We start from the raw sequence: 22,500 nt of genomic DNA on the forward strand, positions 1-22,500 counted from the left end.
TTGAACCGCGGTCCCTGTGCTTTGCTAAGCTTGTTCTAAGTAGGTGCTTTAAACCACTGAGTCATCTCACCAGCCCCCTTGCCCAGTTTCAATTGCTGTCTAAACACACCCCGGGGGCACTCCCCCCCTCCACAGGCCTAGAGATTGAATCCCTGGTCCCTGCACCTACTTGCAGGTGCTTTAATCTGCTGAGTTATTTGACCTGCCTGTCTTTCTTTCTTTCTTTTTTTCTTTCTTTCTTTCTTTCTTTCTACCAGGAATTGAACTAAGGACCTTGTGCTTGCTAGGCAGGTGCTTATGCCACTGAACTATATCCCTGGCCCACATTTTTTTTTTCATTAAACAAATTTTTTAAACTTTTTTTTTTTTGGTACTAGGGACCATGTCTCAAAAATAAAATAAAATTACATTAAATTAAGTAGACAAAAACAATCTTTAGAGTTTTAATCCACCTGATTTTTTTTAAATGGTGTGGAATAAAAATATTATATAATATTTTCTTCAAATGAAAAACAAATGGACAACTCAATGTTGGCATAACCAGATGATAGAGAAAATTAAAGTTGAAATTGAAAACAATAAAAATAAGGCGTGGTGACACACCACTTGCATTTCCAGCACTGGGAGGCTGTGGTAGGAGAATCACTGATAGGGTGAGGCCAGCCTGGGTTACCTAGTGAAATCCCCTATCTCAGAAAAAAAAGAAAAAGAAAACACAAACAACATCCCCCAAATTTTCCATCTTCATTATTTACTTTCTCATCCCTTGCATCTGATTTGAAATTCTATTAGGAATTCACTGTGTTTTGATATATGTGAATCTCTTCTGATGGTTTAAAAAAATTTTTTTTTTTTTAGGTACCAGGGATCAAACTCAGGACCTGAAAAACAAAAACAAAAACAAAAACTAAAACTAAAACTCGGGGCTGGAGAGATGGCTCAGTGGTCTAAAGCACCTACTTGGAACAAGCTTGTCTAAAGCACAGGGACTGCGGTTCAATCCCCTAGCACCACATGCCAGCCAGCCACGCCCCCTGGTGGGCTGAGCTGGCCACACACACACACACACACACACACACACACACACACACACTAAATAAATGTTAAAAAAAAAAATTAAAAAAAAAAAAAAAAAAAAAAAAAACTCAGGACCTGAGATTGCCGGGCAGGTGCTTATGCCACTGAGCTATCACGCCACCCCCTTGTTTTCTTCTTTAAATTCTACAGTTATACTATAGCTTAGAAGTGTTTTTGATTTTGGGATTAAACCCAGGATGCACTAAACTGTATCCCTAGTGATAGGTTCTGGCCGAGTATAAACTGCTAAATTCTCATGGCCCTGATTCAACATGGCTGAATCCCTAAAACAACTTGTCTTCCCCATGACCACTTCCACCTCCTCCACCATCCCCCCCATCTCTCTGTCATCAATCCTCTCTGTGTCCTGCTCAATAACAATAAAGGCTTTTCTGATCCTCTTCTTTTACTTCTGCTTCTCTGTCAAGCCGCCTGAAAAACCTAACCCCAGCACTCTGGGAAGATAAGGCAGGAAGATTGCAAGTCGGAGCTCAGCCTGGGCAGTGTAGCAATTTAGTGAGACCCTATCTCAAAATGAAACTTTTTCAATGGTAGTAGTTTCACGTTTACTAAAGGTAGGAACTGGCTATGGAGGTACGCACCTGTAATCCCAGTAACAGAGACAGCTAAATTAGGTAGAAATGCTATCAGCAGAGTCTAGAGCATTGAGACGGGGCTAGGCCCCCGAGGGAGACAGTGCAGAAGATGAGAACACATCAAAAACTCTGGCTGGGAGGTAAAAAACAAAAATCAAAACTCTAGCTGAACTAGGTGTGGTGGTGTACTCCTGTAATTCCAGCAAACAGGAGGCTGAGGCAGGGAGATCCCTGAGTTTGAGACCTGCCTAGGCTACATACAAAGTGAGCTCAAGGACAGCCTGAACTAGAGACCCAGTCTCAAAAAGACAAACAGGCTGGAGAGATGGCTCAGTGGAATAAGTGCTTCCCTGGCAAGCGCAAGGGCCTGAGTTCAATCCCTGGTCCCCCCCCCCTAAAATACACACACACACACACACACACACACACACCCCCCAAAAAAAAAAAAAGACAAACAAATGAACAAAAGTAACCAACCCCCTCCCAAAAAAACCAAAAAATCCAAAACAAAACAAAAGAACCCCCAAAAAACAAACAAAAAAATAAAAGAACCAAAAGCCAACAACTCTTTGGCAGGAGGCACCTCTGCAGAAGATTAAGTCACAATGGCCAGATTTACATACTTCCTTAAGGGATAAATGGAAGTTTGAGATTATTTATAGCACCCTTTTGAATTTTTTTTTTTTTTTTTTTTTTTTTTTTTGTGGAACCAGGGATTGAATTCAGATCCTTGCCTTTGCCAGTAAAGCGCTTATCCTACTGAGCCATCTCCCCGGCCTGAAATTTCTTGTTTAAATGAACCATTATCTCACTAGGGGTGGGCCATCCTATCCCACCACAGATTATCGGTTAAGGTTAATGATGTCATCTGTGTAAAATTGCTAAGTGACCTGTTTCCTTATTAGATCAATATTACTTAAGCAACTATACTTGTAATCTTATTGGTTGATCATAGTTTGGACCCATGTTGTACCCACCTTGTGACTTTACAAAACTTCTTTTGAAAAGAGGCGGGCCAACTGGCAAGCCACTGAGGACTCTTCCTGTCTCTCAGGAACTGCTGTATTCCTAGTCCCCATTCCAATTTCCCATTTCTTTTCCCCACTAAATTTTTCTACTCTTAACCTCTGTCGTTGCTTAGGGTTCATTCTTTGACTTTAGGGAACACAAACTTGGCATATCAGAAATCTAGGGGCTGGTGAGATGGCTCAGTGGTCTAAAGCACCTACTTAGAACAAACTAAGTTAAGCAAAGCACAGCGACCGCGGTTCAATCCCCCAGCACCACATGCCAGCCAGCCCCACCCCCTGGTGGGCTGAGCTGGCCACACACACAAAATAAATGAATAAATAAATAATAAAAAATAAAAAGAGAAAATTAAAAAAAAAAAAAAGAAATCTAGCAGGTGGGAGTTACATTTTTTCCCTTTGTATAATCCCCACCCCATATAATTTGGAGATACTATATTACCAGCAGCACTTGCGAGACTGAGACAGGAGGATCACCATGAGTTCGAGGCCAACCTGGGCTACATAGTGAGCTCAAAGCCAGCCTGGACTACATAATAAGATCTTGTCTCAAAAAAACAAAATGAATAAATAAATGAATGAATATAGGAACAACCAAGCTCTAAAAGTGAGTTTGGGCCAAGTAAAAGTAGAAAAAAGAAAAAAAAAAGATTAAAACTATATACCGTGCAGCATAGGGTGGGCTATGGTGAAGACATATGATAGTCTCAAGATTAAACATTTGTATTTATTTATTTTTTGGTGGAACCAGGGATTGAACTCAGGCCCTTGCATTTGCCAGGGAAGCGCTTATTCCACTGAGTCATCTCCCCAGCTCCATAAAATTAAACATTTTTAAAAGAGCTGGAGATGCAGATTTTTTTTTTTTTTTTTTTTAGGCAGGGAACACTTTTTATTCAAAACTCATCAGAGAATGGACAATTTGGGTCTGTGACAAAGCATTCATGTTTTAAAGCATAGGTCAGTAATTGAATGAGAGTATACACTGCTACATATGAATTAACTGATCAGACCACTTTTCAGTGTTTTAAGACAAAATAAGCTTCCCTGTAAAAGCAGCACCTTTGTGACATTCTTAATATTCCTCTCCTTCCTCCTCACCTTCTCCTTCCACAGAATCCACACCAACCTCCTCATAATCCTTCTCGAGGGCAGCCATGTCCTCCCGGGCCTCAGAAAACTCCCCTTCCTCCATCCCCTCACCCACGTACCAGTGAACAAAGGCACGCTTGGCGTACATCAGATCAAACTTGTGGTCCAGGCGAGCCCAGGCCTCAGCGATAGCTGTGGTGTTGCTCAGCATGCACACAGCCCGCTGTACCTTAGCCAGGTCTCCACCAGGCACCACAGTGGGAGGCTGGTAATTAATGCCCACCTTGAAGCCAGTGGGACACCAGTCCACAAACTGGATGGTACGCTTGGTTTTGATGGTGGCAATGGCAGCATTGACATCTTTGGGGACCACATCACCACGGTACAACAGGCAGCAAGCCATGTATTTACCATGGCGAGGGTCACATTTCACCATCTGGTTGGCTGGCTCAAAGCAGGCATTGGTGATCTCTGCTACAGAAAGCAGTTCATGGTAGGCTTTCTCAGCAGAGATGACGGGGGCATATGTGGCCAGAGGGAAGTGGATACGGGGATAGGGCACCAGGTTGGTCTGGAATTCTGTCAGATCCACATTCAGGGCTCCATCAAATCTGAGGGAAGCAGTGATGGAAGACACAATTTGACCTATCAACCTATTCAGGTTAGTGTAGGTGGGGCGCTCAATATCAAGGTTTCTACGACAGATGTCATAGATGGCCTCATTGTCTACCATGAAGGCACAATCAGAGTGCTCCAGGGTGGTGTGGGTGGTGAGGATGGAGTTGTAGGGCTCTACTACAGCTGTGGAGACCTGGGGGGCTGGGTAAATGGAGAATTCGAGCTTGGACTTCTTGCCGTAGTCAACGGAGAGACGTACCATCAGCAGGGAGGTGAAGCCAGAGCCAGTGCCCCCGCCAAAGCTGTGGAAAACCAGGAAGCCCTGCAGACCTGTGCACTGGTCAGCCAATTTCCGAATTCGGTCCAAGACGAGGTCAATGATCTCCTTGCCAATGGTGTAGTGCCCACGGGCATAGTTGTTGGCAGCATCTTCCTTGCCTGTGATGAGCTGCTCAGGGTGGAAGAGCTGGCGGTAGGTACCAGTGTGCACTTCATCGATGACTGTGGGTTCCAGGTCTACAAACACTGCCCTAGGCACATGTTTGCCAGCACCAGTCTCGCTGAAGAAGGTGTTGAAGGAGTCGTCTCCGCCCCCAATGGTCTTGTCACTGGGCATCTGGCCATCGGGCTGGATGCCGTGCTCCAGGCAGTAGAGCTCCCAGCAGGCGTTGCCAATCTAGACACCGGCCTGGCCAACGTGGATGGAGATGCACTCACGCATGGCTGCTGCGTCGCGATCACCGAGCGGACGGGGACGGGCGGAGGAGCGGCTGCTGCTTCTTACAGCGCGACTCTTAGAGCCTCCAGATTTTTTTTTTTTTTAACATTTATTTAGTGTGTGTGTGTGTGTGTGTGTGTGTGTGTGTGTGGCCAGCTCAGCCCACCAGGGGGCGGGTCTGGCTGGCATGTGGTGCTGGGGGATTGAACCATGGTCCCTGTGCTTTGCCAAGCTTGTTCCAAGTAGGTGCCTTAGACCACTGAGCCATCTCTCCAGCCCAGGAGATGCAGATTGATAGGTATTTTTCAGGCGCCCAGCGCACCAGGGAAACAGACAGAAGGAAGAAGGGAAAGGGACTTTATTTTCTTTGAGGACATGGAGAGAATGTGGGGAAAATAAGGAATTCTCTCGGGATCAAAGAGAGGCCGAGGCCTTGATGGCCTCTTGCCGGGGTGGAGTTTGAAGGGGCTGTTTAGATACACCTGAGGAGCTGACTGGGGTCTTTCCTGAGGCGGCGAGAAGGGTGAAAGGAAGCTGTATCCTGGACTAGCTTGGAGAAGAAGTGGGGAGGTGGCCTTGGGGAAGATGAGCTTTTGTTTCAAGGGTTTCAGCCACAGTAGATGGCCACCATGATGATTCAGCAATTCGTGTTAGGGCCAGAACCTATCATTGGCCCGTACAAAGAGCCCTTCCTTTAATCTCCAGTACCTAAAAAACCACAACCCCCCCAAACAAACAAACAACTTAGACAAATTTAAGAATTTAATTGAGCAAAAGAGCAATACTTCACAGAGACAGGCCTTAGATCAGAAAGGGTGATTCTACGTTCTACTTTTCAAGGGTGCTGCGGACCAAACCACACGCTGACTTAGTCCTCTGCAAGCCAGCCTCGCCTCCCTGGTGGGAGCAGGTCCTAAGCGCCTTGGCCTGCGTCCTGCTCAGCCCGCATCTGGGAACCGCAGGCTGAAGCGAACGCACGCACGCAGCCTGCGGCTAGCGCACGATTCGCCTGCAGTCAGTGGGCTGAAGCCCTGCTCGCATAGCTGGCATCAGAGAAATCGCAATGCCCGTAGCTTATACTCGGAACAGCTATTTTAAAGATAACAATATGCGGTGTACTAAGTATTGTTATTCTCTTATTGTCCGTGTGTGTGCGTGTGTGCGCGCGCATGCGATTTTTTTTTTTTTTTTGTACAGGGAATCTACTCAGGCCCTTGCCCTTGGCAGGCAGGCACTGTGCTGCTGGACTATGTCCCCGGCCCCACTCTCTTACTATTTTGTTAGGAATTTTACTTTTTTCCCCATAAATAAAAAGATTATGCAGTCTGCTCCTAAATTAAGGTTTTTTCACGTAGTTTACCTTCCACTTAGGTTGTATTTATTATGTAAGGTCTTCAGGGCTTGGGTACTCTCAACCACATCTATCTATCTATCTATCTATCTATCATCTATCTATCTGTAAATGCATTTGATACAGGGTCTCACTACACAGCTTGGACTCATAGTGATCCTCCGGTTTTCAGTCTCCCCAGTGCTGGGATTATAGGTGTGCACCACCATATGCAGACGAGGTCGTCATCTCAGCGCGCCCCAGGTGCGGGGCCGGCGCAGCATGCAGGACCAGGAACTGAACCCCGGACATTGTGCTTGCCAAAGCAGGAGTTTAGTCTGCTGAGCTAACTAGCCGGCCCTTCAACCACATTTAGACACCCTTTATCATTTTTCAAAATTCAGAGGACAAGAGGCAGACCAAATAGTTCAGCAGACTAAAGCGCCCAGGCGAAGGGGCCAGGGTTTGATCCCAGGGCCTGTAGTGGCGGCCCTGTTCCCGAGGCACACTGAGATGTTCATTGAGACTGATCACAGTGGCAGGCACCTGTAATCCCAGCAATTGGGAGGCTATAAACTGGCAGACTACTACGAGTCTGATCTAGTGGTGAGACGCTGAACACTCTGTAGGCCCTTCTCTAAAATAAAAAAAAAAAAAAAAAAAAAATTCAGGGGACACATCTTGTGCTTTTCTTTTCCTCTTTAATGTAAATTTATTTTAAAATAAACATGGCAAGTTCATGATAAAAATGTATTCGGATTTTCACTAGAATTACCTCGAAATTTTAATTTGAAAAAGCCAAGCATGGTGGCCCATGCTGCCTGTAATGAGAACACTCCGGAGCCTGAGGCAGGAGGATTGCCACAAATTCAGGCCATAGTGAGCTCAGGGCCAGCCTGAATTACAAAGCGGGACCCTGTCTGAAAAACAAAACAAAACAAAACAAAACAAAACAAAACAAAACACCCCTCATTCAAACCCCACCTTCTCACTTATGTTACTTTTTTCTTTTTTTGGTATCAGGAATCAAACTCAGGACTTCCCATTTGCCTGGCAGGCGCTGCACCACTCAGCTATAGCCCCAGCATCTCCTTGCATATGTGATTTGAGGCAAATGTACCCAACTTTTCTGAGCCTTCGTGGAGGCGACAACCAGTACAAGCTGCCTCCCACCCGGTGTGGACCAAGGCGGAGGCTGTAGGGTGGATCAGAGCTTACACGATGCCGGGACGCTGGGGCCGGGTCTATGTAGTAGACAGGAGACTCCCGGATCAAATGAAGTGAATTCCTAAAAACATTCAAGATGCAAACATAGCGAAGGTAATTTAAAAATTCATAATGAAAAAGTTCCCTTGGGGCCGGGGAGATGGCTCAGTGGAATAAGTGCTTCCCAAGCAAGCACAAGGGCCTGAGTTCAATCCCCGGTTTAAAAAAAAAAAAAAGTTTTCTTCTCCAAATGCCTTAGGGGAGGCAAGGATGCTAAATGGACTTTCTTCTTCAAATGGGGTCTCCTTTTCTAAGTGGGAGAGGTGCACTCTGGGTTTTGTAGTAAAGTCCTCGCAAAAGTTGTCTCAAAGAGGTCACCAGAAGACTACATTTCCCAGAAGCCTCTGGGCTACTTGTTCGCTGTTCCGACTCCTGACTTCTGGCGCCGCCGCGTTGTCTAGACCCAATCAAGAGGCCGGAATCTTTCATTCCTGACGTTCTGATTGGTGCATTCAACTAGGCTGCCTGGGTTCAAATTTTCAACGGTACCGAATGAGTACTGCCGGCGGGCTGGAGGCATTTCGTTGTCAGAGCTGAGCTGAGGCGCGGTAAGTTGACCCGTGGGGAGAAAAGAAGGAGCATCTGGGGCTCGGGGGTCCCCCTCACTAATTTTCAGACGTCCTTTTGTAGGCTTCCAATCCACAGCGCCATCCGGCACCTCTAGGCGTTGTTGGACTGGGGTGCCGCCTGGGCGGGGCAGGGGTGGCGCGGGTTTTCGGGTCTCCCTTGTCTCCGCGACAGAACTTTGCCTTGATGCCTGTCCAAGAAATAGGGGAAAAGAAGGATTTGCCGGAGACCGTTGGCCGAAAGTCCCAGGAACGGCCATCGTTATGCCCTGCTAACATGACTGGACGAAGCGGTCTGCATATGCGTTCCCGCAGAATTTTCGCATCAAACCATTGAATTAGGTGTTATTCTTAGCCCCACGTTGCAAAAAAGAGAACGGAAGCCCACACTAGATAAATTTCTAGAAATGAGTGAAATCGTAGCCCTGCCCCCAAGTGTGGCGTTTAGTAGCAGAAAACGGACGTGGTCACAAACAAGTGAATTTAAAAACTTCTGTGTTAAGACAGAAAGGCACATTAGATGGTACGAGAACATAACAGAGAAACTTTAATTCTACTTGGAATTGTCTTCTATTTGGAATTAAAAATCATTTTTATGTTGCCCATGTTTGTTTACCTTTCTCCCTTTGTATCGAGTCACTAGCGGTTATTGCCTTTGTAAATTATTTAGAGCATTCATGCATTGGAGGAGGAAGGAAAACTGACTTTTGTAATACTGCATGATTGGTTTGCTCTCCTATCATCCTTTGTTGTTTTTTTTTCTGGAGTGGGGGGAGGGTTGAAAGGGTTGTGGGAATTGAACTCACTTCGCGCTTTCCAGGCAGGCGCTGCCCTGCCACCACCGAATTACATCCCTGGCCCCTTTGTTTTTTGAGGCAAGAGTCTTGCTCTGTAGGCCAGACTAGCCTCCCTAGTAATTTGCTACCAAACCTGGCTTTTGCCCTGTTCTCCCCCCAATTGAACCCAGAGCCTTTGCACCGAGCATCCCCCCCCCACCCCTTTCATTTTATTTCTCACCCAATCACTTGAATTACCCAGGCTGGCCTCCGACTTGTGATCTTGCCTCACTCTCCCAATTTTGTTGATAAATTTTTTTTTTTCATCACATAAAATTTTTTAGTAGTACAAGTAGCCAGGACTTCTCCAAACTGTTCCTGCTTAGCATAGAGGAGGAATTTAACCTCCTAATTTTACTTGAAGTCAAGTTCACCTGTTGAGTTTGCTTCCTTGAGTCTTACTTTGTCTTGACATCCTTTGAATTGCTCTCCTCAGATGTCAAAAATGGAACTGTTAAAGAAAAAGAACATCAGTATATTATACCACCTGTCAGCAGCCCTCCAAATCCTACTTGAGTACTCTTGGCTGGTCTGGGTGTGTCTGTTTAGTATTAAGTTGTCCTTGTCAACTCCCGGCTTCCAGGTACCTTGTTTAATTAGTTGACCGTGTATGTTCAGGTTGGTGTCAGATTGGCTGGGCATACAGTCATATGTATAGTGTGTTCAAAGGCTTTGTTACGCTTGGGGACAAAAATATTGATGCAAGTGATAGTCAAATCAAGACAAAACAGGATCGGAGTGCTCCACATGGTTCTGTAAGTGTTCTGGCAGTTTAGAAGTGAGGGCGATCCATGAGGCCTAAAGTGGATGAGTGGCTCCTGAGAAGCAATTTGGTTAGACTAAATTGGTCTTTGGGCATGGGAATCACCCACTAAAATCAGATGATTGTATAGACAGAAGGCATTACAAAATTACCTGTATGAAAACTTGGCTTGTATTCAAGTAGGTTAGTAAATTTCTTTAAGCTTTTTTCTTTTTTTAATTTATATATATTTAGTACAGGTCCTATGGGGTCTCACTACACGGATCAGACTCATAGTGATCCTTCCTGTTTTTCAGCCTCCGAAGCACTGTTTAAGTTTTTTTCTTTTGAGCCAGGGTCTTGCTATGTAGTTCAAGCTGATCTTGAACTCAGTGGTCCACCTGCCAAATGCTGGGATTACAGGCATGTGGCACTATGCTGTCTAAATTTTCAAATTATTTACATAAGATGTGGTAGTGATTAAGCTTACATATGTGTATTTTAGCCTTTATAAAATTAATTTTTTATATTTGCAATGATGCTTGTCTAGGAGAATTATGTGGGAAGGCTCTTTATTTCTTTTTTAGGTTCCAGTAGCAATTCAGAGTTATACATTCCCTATGTGTTTCTTTTTTTTTTAATTATTTATTTATTATTATTTGTGTGTGTGTGTGTGTGGCCAGCTCAGCCCACCTGGGGGGCAGGGCTGGCTGGCATGTGGTGCTGGGGGATTGAACCGTGGTCCTTGTGCTTTGCCAAGCTTGTTCCAAGTAGGTGCTTTAGACCACTGAGCCATCTCACCAGCCCCTCCCTATGTATTTCTTTCTGTCAGCCTTTTCATGGTCTTTCTTTCTGTCTCTGTCTTAGCCTCCCTCTATCTTGATGTAGAAGAAAAGTGGGATTTGAATGTCTTTTGACAAAGTTTACTTGGTCATGCATGATGAAAGTTGATTAAAGAACTGACTATAGTGCAATTATGTAGCCCAAGGATCTTGTGAGTAGAACTGTATATTTGAGTTCAGCAGCCCAAGCAAGGTACTCTGTGAGAAAAGTGTAGATAATTAGAAGGGGTTCTATGTTTGGGTAGGAGAACTTGGTAAAAAGGGAAGAAATGAAAAATTAAGGGGCTGGGGAGATGGCTCAGTAGAGTAAGTGCTTGCCTGATAAGTGCAAGGCGCCTGAGTTCAAACCCCAGTTTTGCCAAAAACAAAAAAGAAAGAAAGAAAAATTAATGAGAGATATAAAATTGTATCTAGGAAGCAGAAATTGAAAAAATTTAGTAAATGAAAGTAGTAGTAGTAAAAGTGTTTACATTTTAAGCAAGCCAGCCTACCTGTAAGCTTCTACGTTTGAATAGAACTATATACTACTATTCAGTGTTCCTAAATTGCAGAATTTGTAAAGATTGTTTTTAGGGGACGGGGAGATGGCTCAGTGGAATAAGCACTTCCCTGGCAAGCGCAAGGGCCTGAGTTCAATCCCTGGTTCTGCCAAAAAAAAAAAAAAAAAAAAAAAGATTTTTTTGGGGGGGGCAGTGGGGAGAGTACTGGGAATCAAACTCAGGACCTTGGACTTTCCATGCAGGTGCTCATGCTGCTGAGCTACATCCTCACCCCCTCAGACTTTGTAAAGATTAAAGTGAGAGTGTGTAACACAAAGAAAGCATACAATAGTAAATGTACTCTAGGATTTTTTTTTTTTTTTTTTCTTGCTAGCTCAGGCTGCCTTAAGGACAGGTCTGGTGCACCTTGTGGAGCTGGGGATCGAACTGCTGTCCCCTGTGCCTCACTGAGTTTGCCCAAGCAGGTGCTTTAAACAACTGAGCTAACTGAGCTAACTGACACCCGCGCCCCCCCCCCCCCGTAAATGTACTCTTAAAAAGTCTAAGAACTCTTTTTTTTTTTTGTACCAGGAATCAAACTCAGGACCTTGCATCTGCCAGGCAGGTGCTTGTGCCACTGAGCTATCTCTGCAGTGTAAGAACACTTCTACACTGGAGCAATAATGATCTGTTAAGTTTGTCATGTTGGGAGGACTCTGCTATTTGACTCTCAGAAGCATCCTTTGGTCTTTTATTTATGGCCCCTTCCTACTTCCCTATATTATTTTTTTTTACTACAAAGAACTTGATCTTTGGGGCTGGCGAGATGGCTCAGTGGAATAAGCGCTTCCCTGGCAAGCACAAGGGCCTGAGTTCAATCCCTGGTTCCGCCAAAAAAAAAAAAAAAAGAACTTGAATTTTATTTATCTTTTTTATTTCAGGTTCCTAATAAAGAGGAATCTGCTAGACTTCCAGATTTAAGAAGAGGTGAGAATATATTGCAGCTATAGGTAAGCAGACTGACCATTAAACCACAGGTAAAGCTATGAATTCCACAACGAATTATATTAAGAAATAAAGGAGTTGGGTTGGAGGACCATGGTTTTTTTTTTTTTTTTTTTTTTTTTTTTTTTTTGCGGAACCAGGGATTGAACTCAGGCCCTTGTGCTTGCCAGGGAAGCACTTATTCCACTGAGCCATCTCCCCAGCCCCAAAATATCTAGTGGCCCATGCTTGTAATCCCACCTCTCTAGGCGGCTGAGGCAGAAGGATCACAAGCTGGAGCTGAGCCTGCAGTTTAGACCTATCTGGAAAAAAAGCTGGGAGGAGTGGGGGGGTAGCTCAATTCAAAGGCCCTGGATTCAACACCAGTGCAGTACTGGATGACAAAAAGGACTAAAGGGACATTAATATGTCTTTTTTTTGTGGCGGAACCGGGGATTGAACTCAGGCCCTTGAGCTTGCCAGAAAAGTGCTTATTCCACTGAGCCATCTCCCCGGCCCAGGACATTAATATGTCAATCTTGTATTTAAATAATTTTAGAACCAAGAAATAGAGGAGAAGGAGATGTAAGAATTGTGTATTATGAGTGTAATTGTTGTGTGTACCACAAACATGCACTAATAAACATTTTACACTTTCTTTGTAAGGTAGCATGTATTTTGGGAGGAGATTTATATAATATGGAAAACAAAAAGAAAATAGAATCACCCACTATCCTACTTCTTAGATAAACTATTATTACCATTTTGATAGATTTCTTTACCTATTTATTTATTTATTTATGTATTTATTTTTGGCGGAAGTGGGGATTGAACTCACACCTTTGTGCTTGCCAGGCAAGCGCTTACTCTACTGAGCCATCTCCCCGGCCCCTTCTTTACCTTTTTATCTGTACTTTTGTTTTAAAACTACACTGTTTGGGCCGGGTAGATGGCTCAGTAGAATAACCGCTTGCCTGACGAGCTCAAGGATCTGAGTTCAATCCCCGGTTCCACCACCAACAACAAAAAAACCCCCAAAACTACACTGCTTGAGCATTGTGGTGCATATGTGTAATCTTAAGCATTTGGGAGGCTGAGACAGGAGGATCCCCCTTAGTTCAAGGTCAGCCTGAGCTATATACATGGTAAGACCCTGTCTCAGAAAAAAATCATACAAAAAAAATCATACACTGAAAGCATTTATTACTTTATAATTTACTTAATTATATTTATGCATATCATTAAATTTTTCTATAGCATAATTTAAAGACTATATGATATTCCATATAATAAGACATATAGTTCATCTATAGTAATTTACCCTGTGAAGTTGCTAATCAAAAAATATTTTTTGTAACTCAGGATTGAATGCAGGGCCTTTCCACTGAACTATATCCCTAGCTGTCTTTTTTATTTTCAGACAGGGTTTCCCTAAGTTGCTAAGTCGTCCAGGCTGGGCTAGAACTTGCAGTGCTCCTGCCCCAGCCTTCCACAGTTTTGGGATTATAGACACTGCTCCCATGGCTGGCTAAAAGTGCTATTTTTTATTATTTATTTATTTATTTGTGGGGGGGCAGCTCAGCGGGCGGGGCTGGCTGGCATGTGGTGCTGGGGGATTGAACCGCGGTCCCTGTGCTTTGCTAAGCTTGTTCTAAGTAGGTGCTTTAGACCACTGAGCCATCTCACCAGCCCCCAAGAGTGCTATTTTTTTTTTTTTTTTAATTTTTTATTTATTTGTGTGTGTGGCCAGCTCAGCCCACCAGGGGGCGGGGCTGGCTGGCATGTGGTGCTGGGGGATTGAACTGTGGTCCCTGTGCTTTGCTAAGCTTGTTCTAAGTAGGTGCTTTAGACCACTGAGCCATCTCACCAGCCCCAAGAGTGCTATTTTTAAGACTTAATACATAACAGCAAATTGCTTTATGGCAAGATCATGCTGATTTACATACTTACTAAATCAGTATGTTTTCAAATAGGTACTAATAGGTAGTCTTAAAAAAAAGGCAAAATAATTTTTAATATTTATGATTAAACCAGGTATGGTGGTGCATGCCTGTAATCCCAGCTGCTAGGAGGCTGAGGCAGCCTGCTGTTAGTTTGGTGCCAGACTGGGCTACAAGATGAGTTCAAGTCTAGCCTAAACTAGATAGCAAAATGTGCCTTAAAAATAATTGGGCTTGAGGGCCCAACAGCCAGCTCAGTGGACTAAAGCGCACAGTGGTGGGGGTTCAGTCCCTTGTGTGCTGTGCTGGCCTTGCCCCTGAGGCATGCTGAGATGGTGATTGAGACCGGGTGTGGTGGTGCAAGAATGTAATCCCAGTGCTTGGGAGGCTGAAAACCGGAGAATCACTGAGTCCGATCTACATAATGAGATCCTATTTACCCTGTAGATCCTGTCCTAAATTCATTAAAAAAAAAATAATAATAATTGGGCTTGAGGGTATAGATTGGCAAGCACAAGGTCCCGAGTTTTATTTCTGGTAGCCACCAAAAAAATATATAAATAAATAAATAATAAAAAAATATATATAATATGTAATATATAATATTTTCATATTTATTTATTTAAAAATTTTCCTGGGCTGGGGAGGTAGCCCAGTGGTGCAGTGCCTGCCTGGCAAGTGCAAGGCCCTGAATTTGATTCCTGTTATCCCCCTACCAAAACTCTTCCCCCAATTTTATAACTGCTTACTTCCCTCTGTGTTGCACCACATGGTAAAAATGTTATTAGGCTCTTTGAACTGTGTGTGTTGCATGTGTGCATATTTCCCAAGCCAGATACTTTTCGAAGAGTATAAATCTTTATAAGACTAAGTGATTGCCACTTGACTAAGTTGTTGCTCTCCTGAAGCCCCGCTGTCCACACTTACAACACCTTCAGCTTCTTATTATTGGAATAGTAATATACTTTGGGATACTGCAGACATTTTCTTTCAGTGGTCTATAAAGATCTGGGTCATTATCTGGCTAAATGTAAACAGCATCATTGATTTCCATGTGGGTCCTGTTAGGTGCTTAGAGGGGTGGTTTAATTTTTTTAAAATTTATGTGTAAATTAATGCAGTACTGAATTTGTTTTTCCTTTTTATATAGTTTGGTACTGAATTTGTGATTTTTTTTTTTTTTTTTTTTAATCAGGAATCAAACTCAGGACCTTTTGCTTGCCAAGCCGGCACTTGAGCTGCTAAGCTATGTCTTTTACCCCCAAATTGGTGATTCTTAAAAAAGGTGGTAATAGGCTCAAAAGTTTGAAAGAGAAATGATAGAAAGATATATTTGCCTGAGATTTCTGGACAGTGATGAATTAGAACAAGTGTCCATGTGTCCTGTGCTGACTTCTGAGTGTTGGACAGTGAGGGATTGTCATTGGATTTTGAATTGACCCAATTTTGGAAGCTTCATAGATCTGTTTCTGTAAACAGATCCAGTTTCAGCATAGAAATTAACAAACATAAATGTGGAAACACAAAGCCCATTAAACTTTCTTCAGACTTAGTTTGTGACTTTGATTAACAGTTAAGATTGCATGCTGGATTAAGGTGCCACTTAACGACTCTTGTTAACCCCTTATGTACAAGGAGAAAATGTAGGTGTGAAATGAAAATAACTTATTTTACTTGTGATTTAATAAAATTGCTTATCCCCTGGAAAGTAGGAGAGGGTGTTCTTGGGGAAATGAATGGCACCGCCTGGATGGGTCTGTACTTCTAATGAAGTCTTAATTTAACCTATTATTCTGTTGCACTACGAGTTCTTTTTTTTTTTTTTTTGGCGGAACCAGGGATTGAACTCATGCCCTTAACCCTTGCCAGGGAAGCGCTTATTCCACTGAACCATCTCCCCGGCCCCTCACTATGAGTTCTTAACTTCTGCTTTTCCCTCTGCTAGAAATAGGTAAGGCCCTTAGCACAAGCCAGATACTGAGGTGCTTGAGGGCATCTGTTATGCCCGTCTTTGGGTTTTTTCTTTTTGTACCAGAATTGAACTCAGGGCCTCCCACTTGCCAGGCAGGTGCTGTGCCACTGAGCTACATCCCTGGCCCCAGTCTTTGTTTTGATAGAGTCTGCTAGTTCACCATTTCAGCCCGGCTTAGAATGTACCCTCTTGCAGCTTTCCCCCACACTCTCTGAAGCTGCATCTTTTGATTTATAGAGCTTGTCAAAGCTAGTTTATTTTTGGTTTGAGAGTGAAGAGAGACGGGAGGCAATGGGAGGTTAATTTCAGATGAATGTGGAAACGTGTTACATAGCTTCTTCTGCATCGATCCCCATTCATTTCCCTTTTTCATTTATTTCTTCCTTCAGAAAATGGCAACAGTCATTTGTGTGTGTGTGGGTTTTCTTTTTTTTTTTTTTTTTTGGTGCTGGGACCTTCCTTGCACTTGCCAGGCAGACCCGTACCGCTGAGCTACATCCCTGGCCCTAACATTCATTTTTAATATGTAGAACTCCGCAGGCTTGTCCCTGCCCTTTTGCAAGCCTTTGTTGACTCTCCTGCGCCCTGTCCTCTGCACTCCCCAGTTGCCCTCTGTTCATGCCCTATTACAGCATAGATCACCCCGTAATCTGTTTCTGTGTTTCCCATTCAACTGTTAGTTTCTTTTCTTTTCTTTTTTTTGCAGAACCAGAGATTGAACTCATCCCTTGTGTGTGCCACGGAAGTGCTTATTCCGCTGAGCCATCTCCCTGGCTCAACTGTTAAGTTTTTTAAGGGAGGAGATTTTATACTTATGTAAAGGCCATGTCTGTATACTTCTAGTCTTTACTTTTGGAAGCAAGAAATGGGTTATACTGTTTGATAGATGGCATTTGATAAGCTGTTTTAAAAAGAGCTTCCCTCGTTGATAGCCTATGGGATAGGTCTATTGTAGAATTATTGTTCATTGATATCTAGCTCTTCACTCAGAATATTTCTAGTTTTATAAGAGTCGCAGCTGTGGCAGATTCACATAATCTTGAAACGTGAAGCTGATTCTCTTGCTTGGCAGCTTGATTTGTTTGGGGGAATGTGGTTGACGCATGTGCCTTCTTTTTTCCAGTTAGACCTGTTGACAGAAATTCAATCTTGATTAAGGGGTGCAGGAAGGCATCCAGTTCCCACCATGCCTGGGGCTCTCTCGTTTAAACAGTTGCCTTTAGCCTAGTCTACTTCATTTCCTACCAGACCTTATGGACTTTGGATTTTGAAGCTTGCCCTGAATTGGTCATATGAGACTGAAGGATAGCTCAAAAGAAGCTTTGTAATTTTATTTTCTATTTTGTTTTTTTCCCAACTCATGGCTGTATTCCTGCCCCAGCCTCCCAAGTATGAAATTACAGGTGTGTGTCAAACACCTGGCTTACCTACTTGCTTTTTGAAGGAGTGTTTATAGAAAAGCCTTGTACATCAGACACTTCTTCCCCCTTCTAGTTGGTGATCTTGGAGTGGCTTAATTTCTCTGAGCCAGAACCTTTCTTTGTAACATGTTGCTGATGATATCTATCTTCTATATTTTAACTTAAATGAGATGATTTATGTGAAGTACCTTGTAAGGTGCTTGGCCTGTGTGTACCAGACAGTATTTGTAAGTTGTTATCTATAATTTTTTTTTTTTTTTTTTTTTTGCGGAACCCGGGATTGAACACAGGTCCTTGCACTTGCCAGGAAAGCGCTTCTTCCATTGAGCCATCTCCCTGGTCCTTTTTCTTTCTTTCTTTCTTTTTTTTTTGGTGGGGTGGGGGTTCTGTCTCTCTCTCTCTCTCTCTTTTTTTTTTAAATTATCCAGCTTTATTTGTTTATTTATTTATTTATTTATTTAGTGTATGTGTGGCCAGCTCAGCCCACCAGGGCGCGGGGCTGGCTGGCATGTGGTGCTGGGGGATTGAACTGCGGTCCCTGTGCTTTGCTTAGCTTAGCTTGTTCTAAGTAGGTGCTTTAGACTACGGAGCCATCTCACCAGCCTAGTTCTGTCTCTTATACCATGACATTTGTTACTTATGTATTTATTTTTGTTATGGTATTGTGGTTTGAACTCAGGACTTTGTGCATGTACTATACTATTGAGCTACTACACCTTTAACTTTAAAAATATATTTGATTTGGAAACAAAGTCTCACTAAGTTGCCTAGGCTGGGCTTGACTTTGCAACCCTTCTGCCTTAGCTGCCCAGAGTACTGGGATTTAGTACCACAAGTAGTAAAATAGTAAATATAAATATGATAGGCAGTGGCTAAGAACAGATGCTTCAGTTTCCATGCAGGTTCAAACCCTGATTAATCAATTGTGCCACTTTTTAGCTGTGTGACTATAAACAAGTGAATAATTTCTAGGTCTTGGTTTTCTCATCTGTAAAGTGAAGATAATCATGGTACTTACTTTTTATTATTGTATGGAGGACTTATGAGTTGGTACACGTAAAACACTGCCAATAGTGTGTGGCATTAGTACTCAGTAATTGGTAGCTATTATCATTTTTAATCTTTTTCAATTTTATATATCCTGTTATTAAGTTAGTACTTATGAATCATTCTTATTTTGCAATATTAGAATATGTAAATTTAATAGCCAATACACAAACCATGTAAATGGGAAGCATTATTTCTCCCAAGTAAGAGACTTGAAAATATTGGATTGTCAAGAGTATTTAGTAATTCCAGAATGTTCAACATAATCAGGACTGCAGGCGTTATATTATTTTATTTATTTTTTTGTGGAACCGGGAATTGAACTCAGGCCCTTGTGCTTGCCAGGGAAGCACTTATTCTACTGAGCTATCTCCCCAGTCCTTGCAAACATAATTTTAGATGGAAGTAATTAATGCTTAATTTTTGAAAAGCTGAATAGGTATGCATTCATGTAATAATGAAACATTGAAAGAATGTGAAGGTTTATATAGTGATTTCTGGACATAAGGGCACATACTTGTAATCCTAGGACTCTAGGAGGCTGAGGCAGGAGGGCTGGAATTTGTGCCCAGCTTGGACTTGGTAAGTCCCTGTCTCAAAATAAAAGTGAATAAATAAATAAAATACAAATTAAAAAAAAGTCTAGGGGTATAACTCATTGTGAAGGCCTTGGGTTCATTCTCTAGGACCACCAGGAAAAAAAAAAAAAAAGTAAGAAAAAAAGTTTATACAGTTTAAAGCATTTGCCTAATTCTTATCTTCCCACGGCTCCCTTCACAGAGCCAACTATACTATTAACCCTTGTGTCTTTTTCAATAGCCTATGTATTTCTGAGTATATTGATTTTTCCCTCTTTTTAAAATGGGAGCCCAAGCTTCTGCATTTTGTTCCTCTTGCTTAACAGTTCTTAGATATTTTTTGGGGGAGAGATAGGGTTTTGCTATGTAGTTCAGGGTGGACTTGAACTTGCTTATGTAGCCCAGGATGACCTCAAACTCTCAGAGATATTACTCAGAAGTGCTGGGATTATAAGCATGCACCACTGTACCTGTGGCTGGCTCTTGAAATTTAATCTTGTTAAAGTTACCTAATAATATTTCATTATATAGGATGTCAGAATTTATTCAGCTAATTCCCTGTTGGGACTTGGATTTATAGTTATTTTTACTTTTTTTTTTTTTTTTTTAGAGCAGAATGTTTATTGGGGGAAAGAAAGGTTCTGTCTGGGAGGCACAGAAAGGGGGCCAAGCCGATTGTCCCTCCATTTTTTTGAGCCAGGATCTCACTATGCGGTTTAAGCTGGCCCTGTGTTCACTTTTGTAGCCCCCAGGCTGGTCTCAAACTAACTCCTAGCAGTCCTGTTTCAACCTCTTGAGTGCTGGGATTGCAGGTTTGCACCATCAGGGCTGGGAAGGTGTGCCCAGAGTCTGGCAGGCCTGGAACTCCCTATACAACCTGGACTGGCCTGGCCTCAAACTTGCAGTCCTCCTGCCTCAGCCTCTGAGGGCATGTAATACTGAGCCCTGCTTCTACTTTCTTATACTTACACATGCTTAAGTAAATATCTGTAGCATAAATTTCTGCTCTCTGCAGATTGTCCTTCATAGAGATTAGCAGTAGAGCTTCATAATTAAAAAAAAAAAAGAAAGAAAAAGGATGCAAGTGGTTCAGTGTGAACACTTTCCAGCAGCACGCTTTGGTGTAGTCGTGGTGTTCAGAGGGCTAAGCGGGGCTGCTGCATGTTACATTCCTGCTTCTATCCTCCCCTGGCTTTAGTTGTCTTCATTCCATTCCTGCCTGGGAAGTGTTCCCAGTGACCTCAGTTAGGCATTAAGATCATGGGAACCCAAGATTTTCCCATGTCTTCAGCCCGTCTGTTCACAAGAACAGGAAAATTTCAAGTCTGCCAGCCAGAAAGTTGTAATTACTGTCAGCCACTGAGAAATCCCTTTATGAGGATCTTTTGCGTGGAAGTGTGGTTAAGAAGAAGAAAAGTATGTGTAGGGGAGGTGGCAGGGTTGGTGAAACCTTAGGGTGAGCTGTTGCCCAGCACATGAGATACCTCATTTGTCTGTGGAAAGTAGGTGTGCAGAGAGGAAGGTAGAGTGACTTGCCATTGTCATATAAATTTACTGTTGGATTGTTGGAATTGTGGACTTTTATGTTACTTGTGAATTGTTTTTGGTTACAGGTGACAGGAAATGTAACTCTTTTTTTTTTTTGCGGAACCAGGGATTGAACTCAGGCCCTTGTGCTTGCCAGGCAAGCACTTAATCTGAGCTATCTCCCCGGCCCCGGAAATGTAACTCTTGTAGCTTATAGTATTAGTTACAAAAAAGTATGAGTTTTTTCCCCAAAGAGCTCTGGAAGTAGGTGGTGAGTGGCTCAGTGATGTGAGGGTCAGCACCTGTTCTCTTAGCCGTCCAGGACAGTATTAAGATGGCTGCCCTAGTTCTAGCCCTTGGATGTGCTTTCAAGCAAAAGAAGAATGTAGGGAACTGTCAGAAATTATAGCAGGAGGGCTGGCAAAATAGCTTAGGGACTGAAGCGCCTTCTTCCCTAAAAGCTTAGGCAAGTGCAGGGACCGTGGTTCAATCCCTGACACTGCGTGCTGTGCCAGCCTTGCCCCCTGGGAGGCACTGAGCCTGATCAGAGTCTGGGTGTGGTGGCACACGCCTGTAATTCCAGTGTTGGGGAGGCTGAAAACAGGAAGATTACCACGAGTCCAAGCTGTGTAGTGAGACCCTGCAACAACCAAATAATTAAAAACAACAAAAGAAATTATAGCAGGAAAGTAAAAATTTTCCAACAAATTCTTAGTGCTGGTGGGTCAGAACTGTCCCATGGCCACTCCAAGTTTGGAAGGAGGTACTTTCCATTTTAGTGTACTTCCTACTGTTTTGATGATGTTCAATAAAATGTTTTAAATTATTTGCAATACTAAGGATTGAACCTATGCCTCATGCACATTAGGGAAGCATTCTACCACATTTTCCAGGGCCTCCTCCCCCTCTAGGACGTTTTAGTATTTTGAGAGAGGGTCTTGCTAAGTTGCCCAGGTTGACCTCAAACTTATGACCCTCATACCTTAGCTTTCTGAGTAGCGGGGATTATAGGTAAGCTTTGTCATACCCATCTTGTTCAGTGAAAAATTATAGTTTATTTATTTTGATACTGGGGATCGAACTCAAGACCTGGCACTTCCCAGGCAGGCACTTATGTCACTGAATTTTCTTTACTTTTTATTTATTTATTTATTTTTTATTTTTTATTTTTTTTGTGGAACTGGGGATTGAACTCAGGCCCTTGCGCTTGCCAGGGAAGCGGTTATTCCACTGAGCCATCTCCTCAGCCCCTACTTTTTAAATTATACAATTTAATGGGTTTCATTTTGGCAGATTGCTACCTGCACAAAATGTTTCGATCATCTCACCTTACCATTTCCCTAGTTTCACATTTGTTGGGGTGGTTCCAATGCATTAGTATATTTTGCTTATATCTATCCTTCCTATTATCCATCTTTACCTCCCCCACTCATTTCCTTCCTCTTGTCTAATAATAGTCTCCTTTCTACTTTTTTTTTTTTAAGACAGATTTTATTATGTAGCCTAGGCTGCCATCCAACTCATGGCAGTCCTCCTGCCTCAGCCTTCCAAATGTTGGGATTATAGACATACACGACCATTGCCTGGTCCCTTCTACCTTCTTGTCATCTTTTTTTAGATTTCATATATTAGAGAAAACATGAGCTATTTGTCTTGTTGAATCTGGCTTATTTTGCTCAGGATGATAGTCTCTCAATCCATCTATTTTTCTGTAAGTGACAAGATCTCATTCTTTTTTAGATAGCTGAATACTACTCAATACTGTATATATATACCACATTTTCTGTTTTCATTTTTAAAAAAATTTTAACTACAGGGTCTCGCTGCGCAGTTCAGACTTG

General features: G+C 42.7%; 2 protein-coding genes across 2 annotated transcripts in view; one reads left to right on the plus strand and one right to left on the minus strand.

Moving 5' to 3' along the window:
• Nucleotides 1–3,573: 3,573 nt before the first annotated feature.
• On the minus strand, nucleotides 3,574–5,206 carry LOC101575809 (tubulin alpha-1A chain). Its single transcript, XM_012514677.1, has one exon. The coding sequence runs from the start codon at nucleotides 5,025–5,027 to the stop codon at nucleotides 3,777–3,779; it is 1,251 nt and encodes a 416-aa protein (XP_012370131.1). The 5' UTR covers nucleotides 5,028–5,206; the 3' UTR covers nucleotides 3,574–3,776.
• A 3,005-nt stretch (nucleotides 5,207–8,211) lies between these two features.
• The window catches only part of Tpx2 (TPX2, microtubule nucleation factor), a 66,827-nt gene continuing 52,538 nt past the window's right edge, over nucleotides 8,212–22,500 (plus strand). The window contains exons 1-2 of the mRNA XM_023714951.1: nucleotides 8,212–8,273; nucleotides 12,132–12,177. The gene's annotated coding sequence lies outside the window, so the exon portion shown is untranslated. The remainder of the gene's footprint in view (nucleotides 8,274–12,131; nucleotides 12,178–22,500) is intronic.

Source organism: Octodon degus, unplaced genomic scaffold (assembly GCF_000260255.1).
Source record: "Octodon degus isolate 3935 unplaced genomic scaffold, OctDeg1.0 scaffold00037, whole genome shotgun sequence".
Classification (NCBI taxonomy): Eukaryota; Metazoa; Chordata; class Mammalia; order Rodentia; family Octodontidae; genus Octodon; species Octodon degus.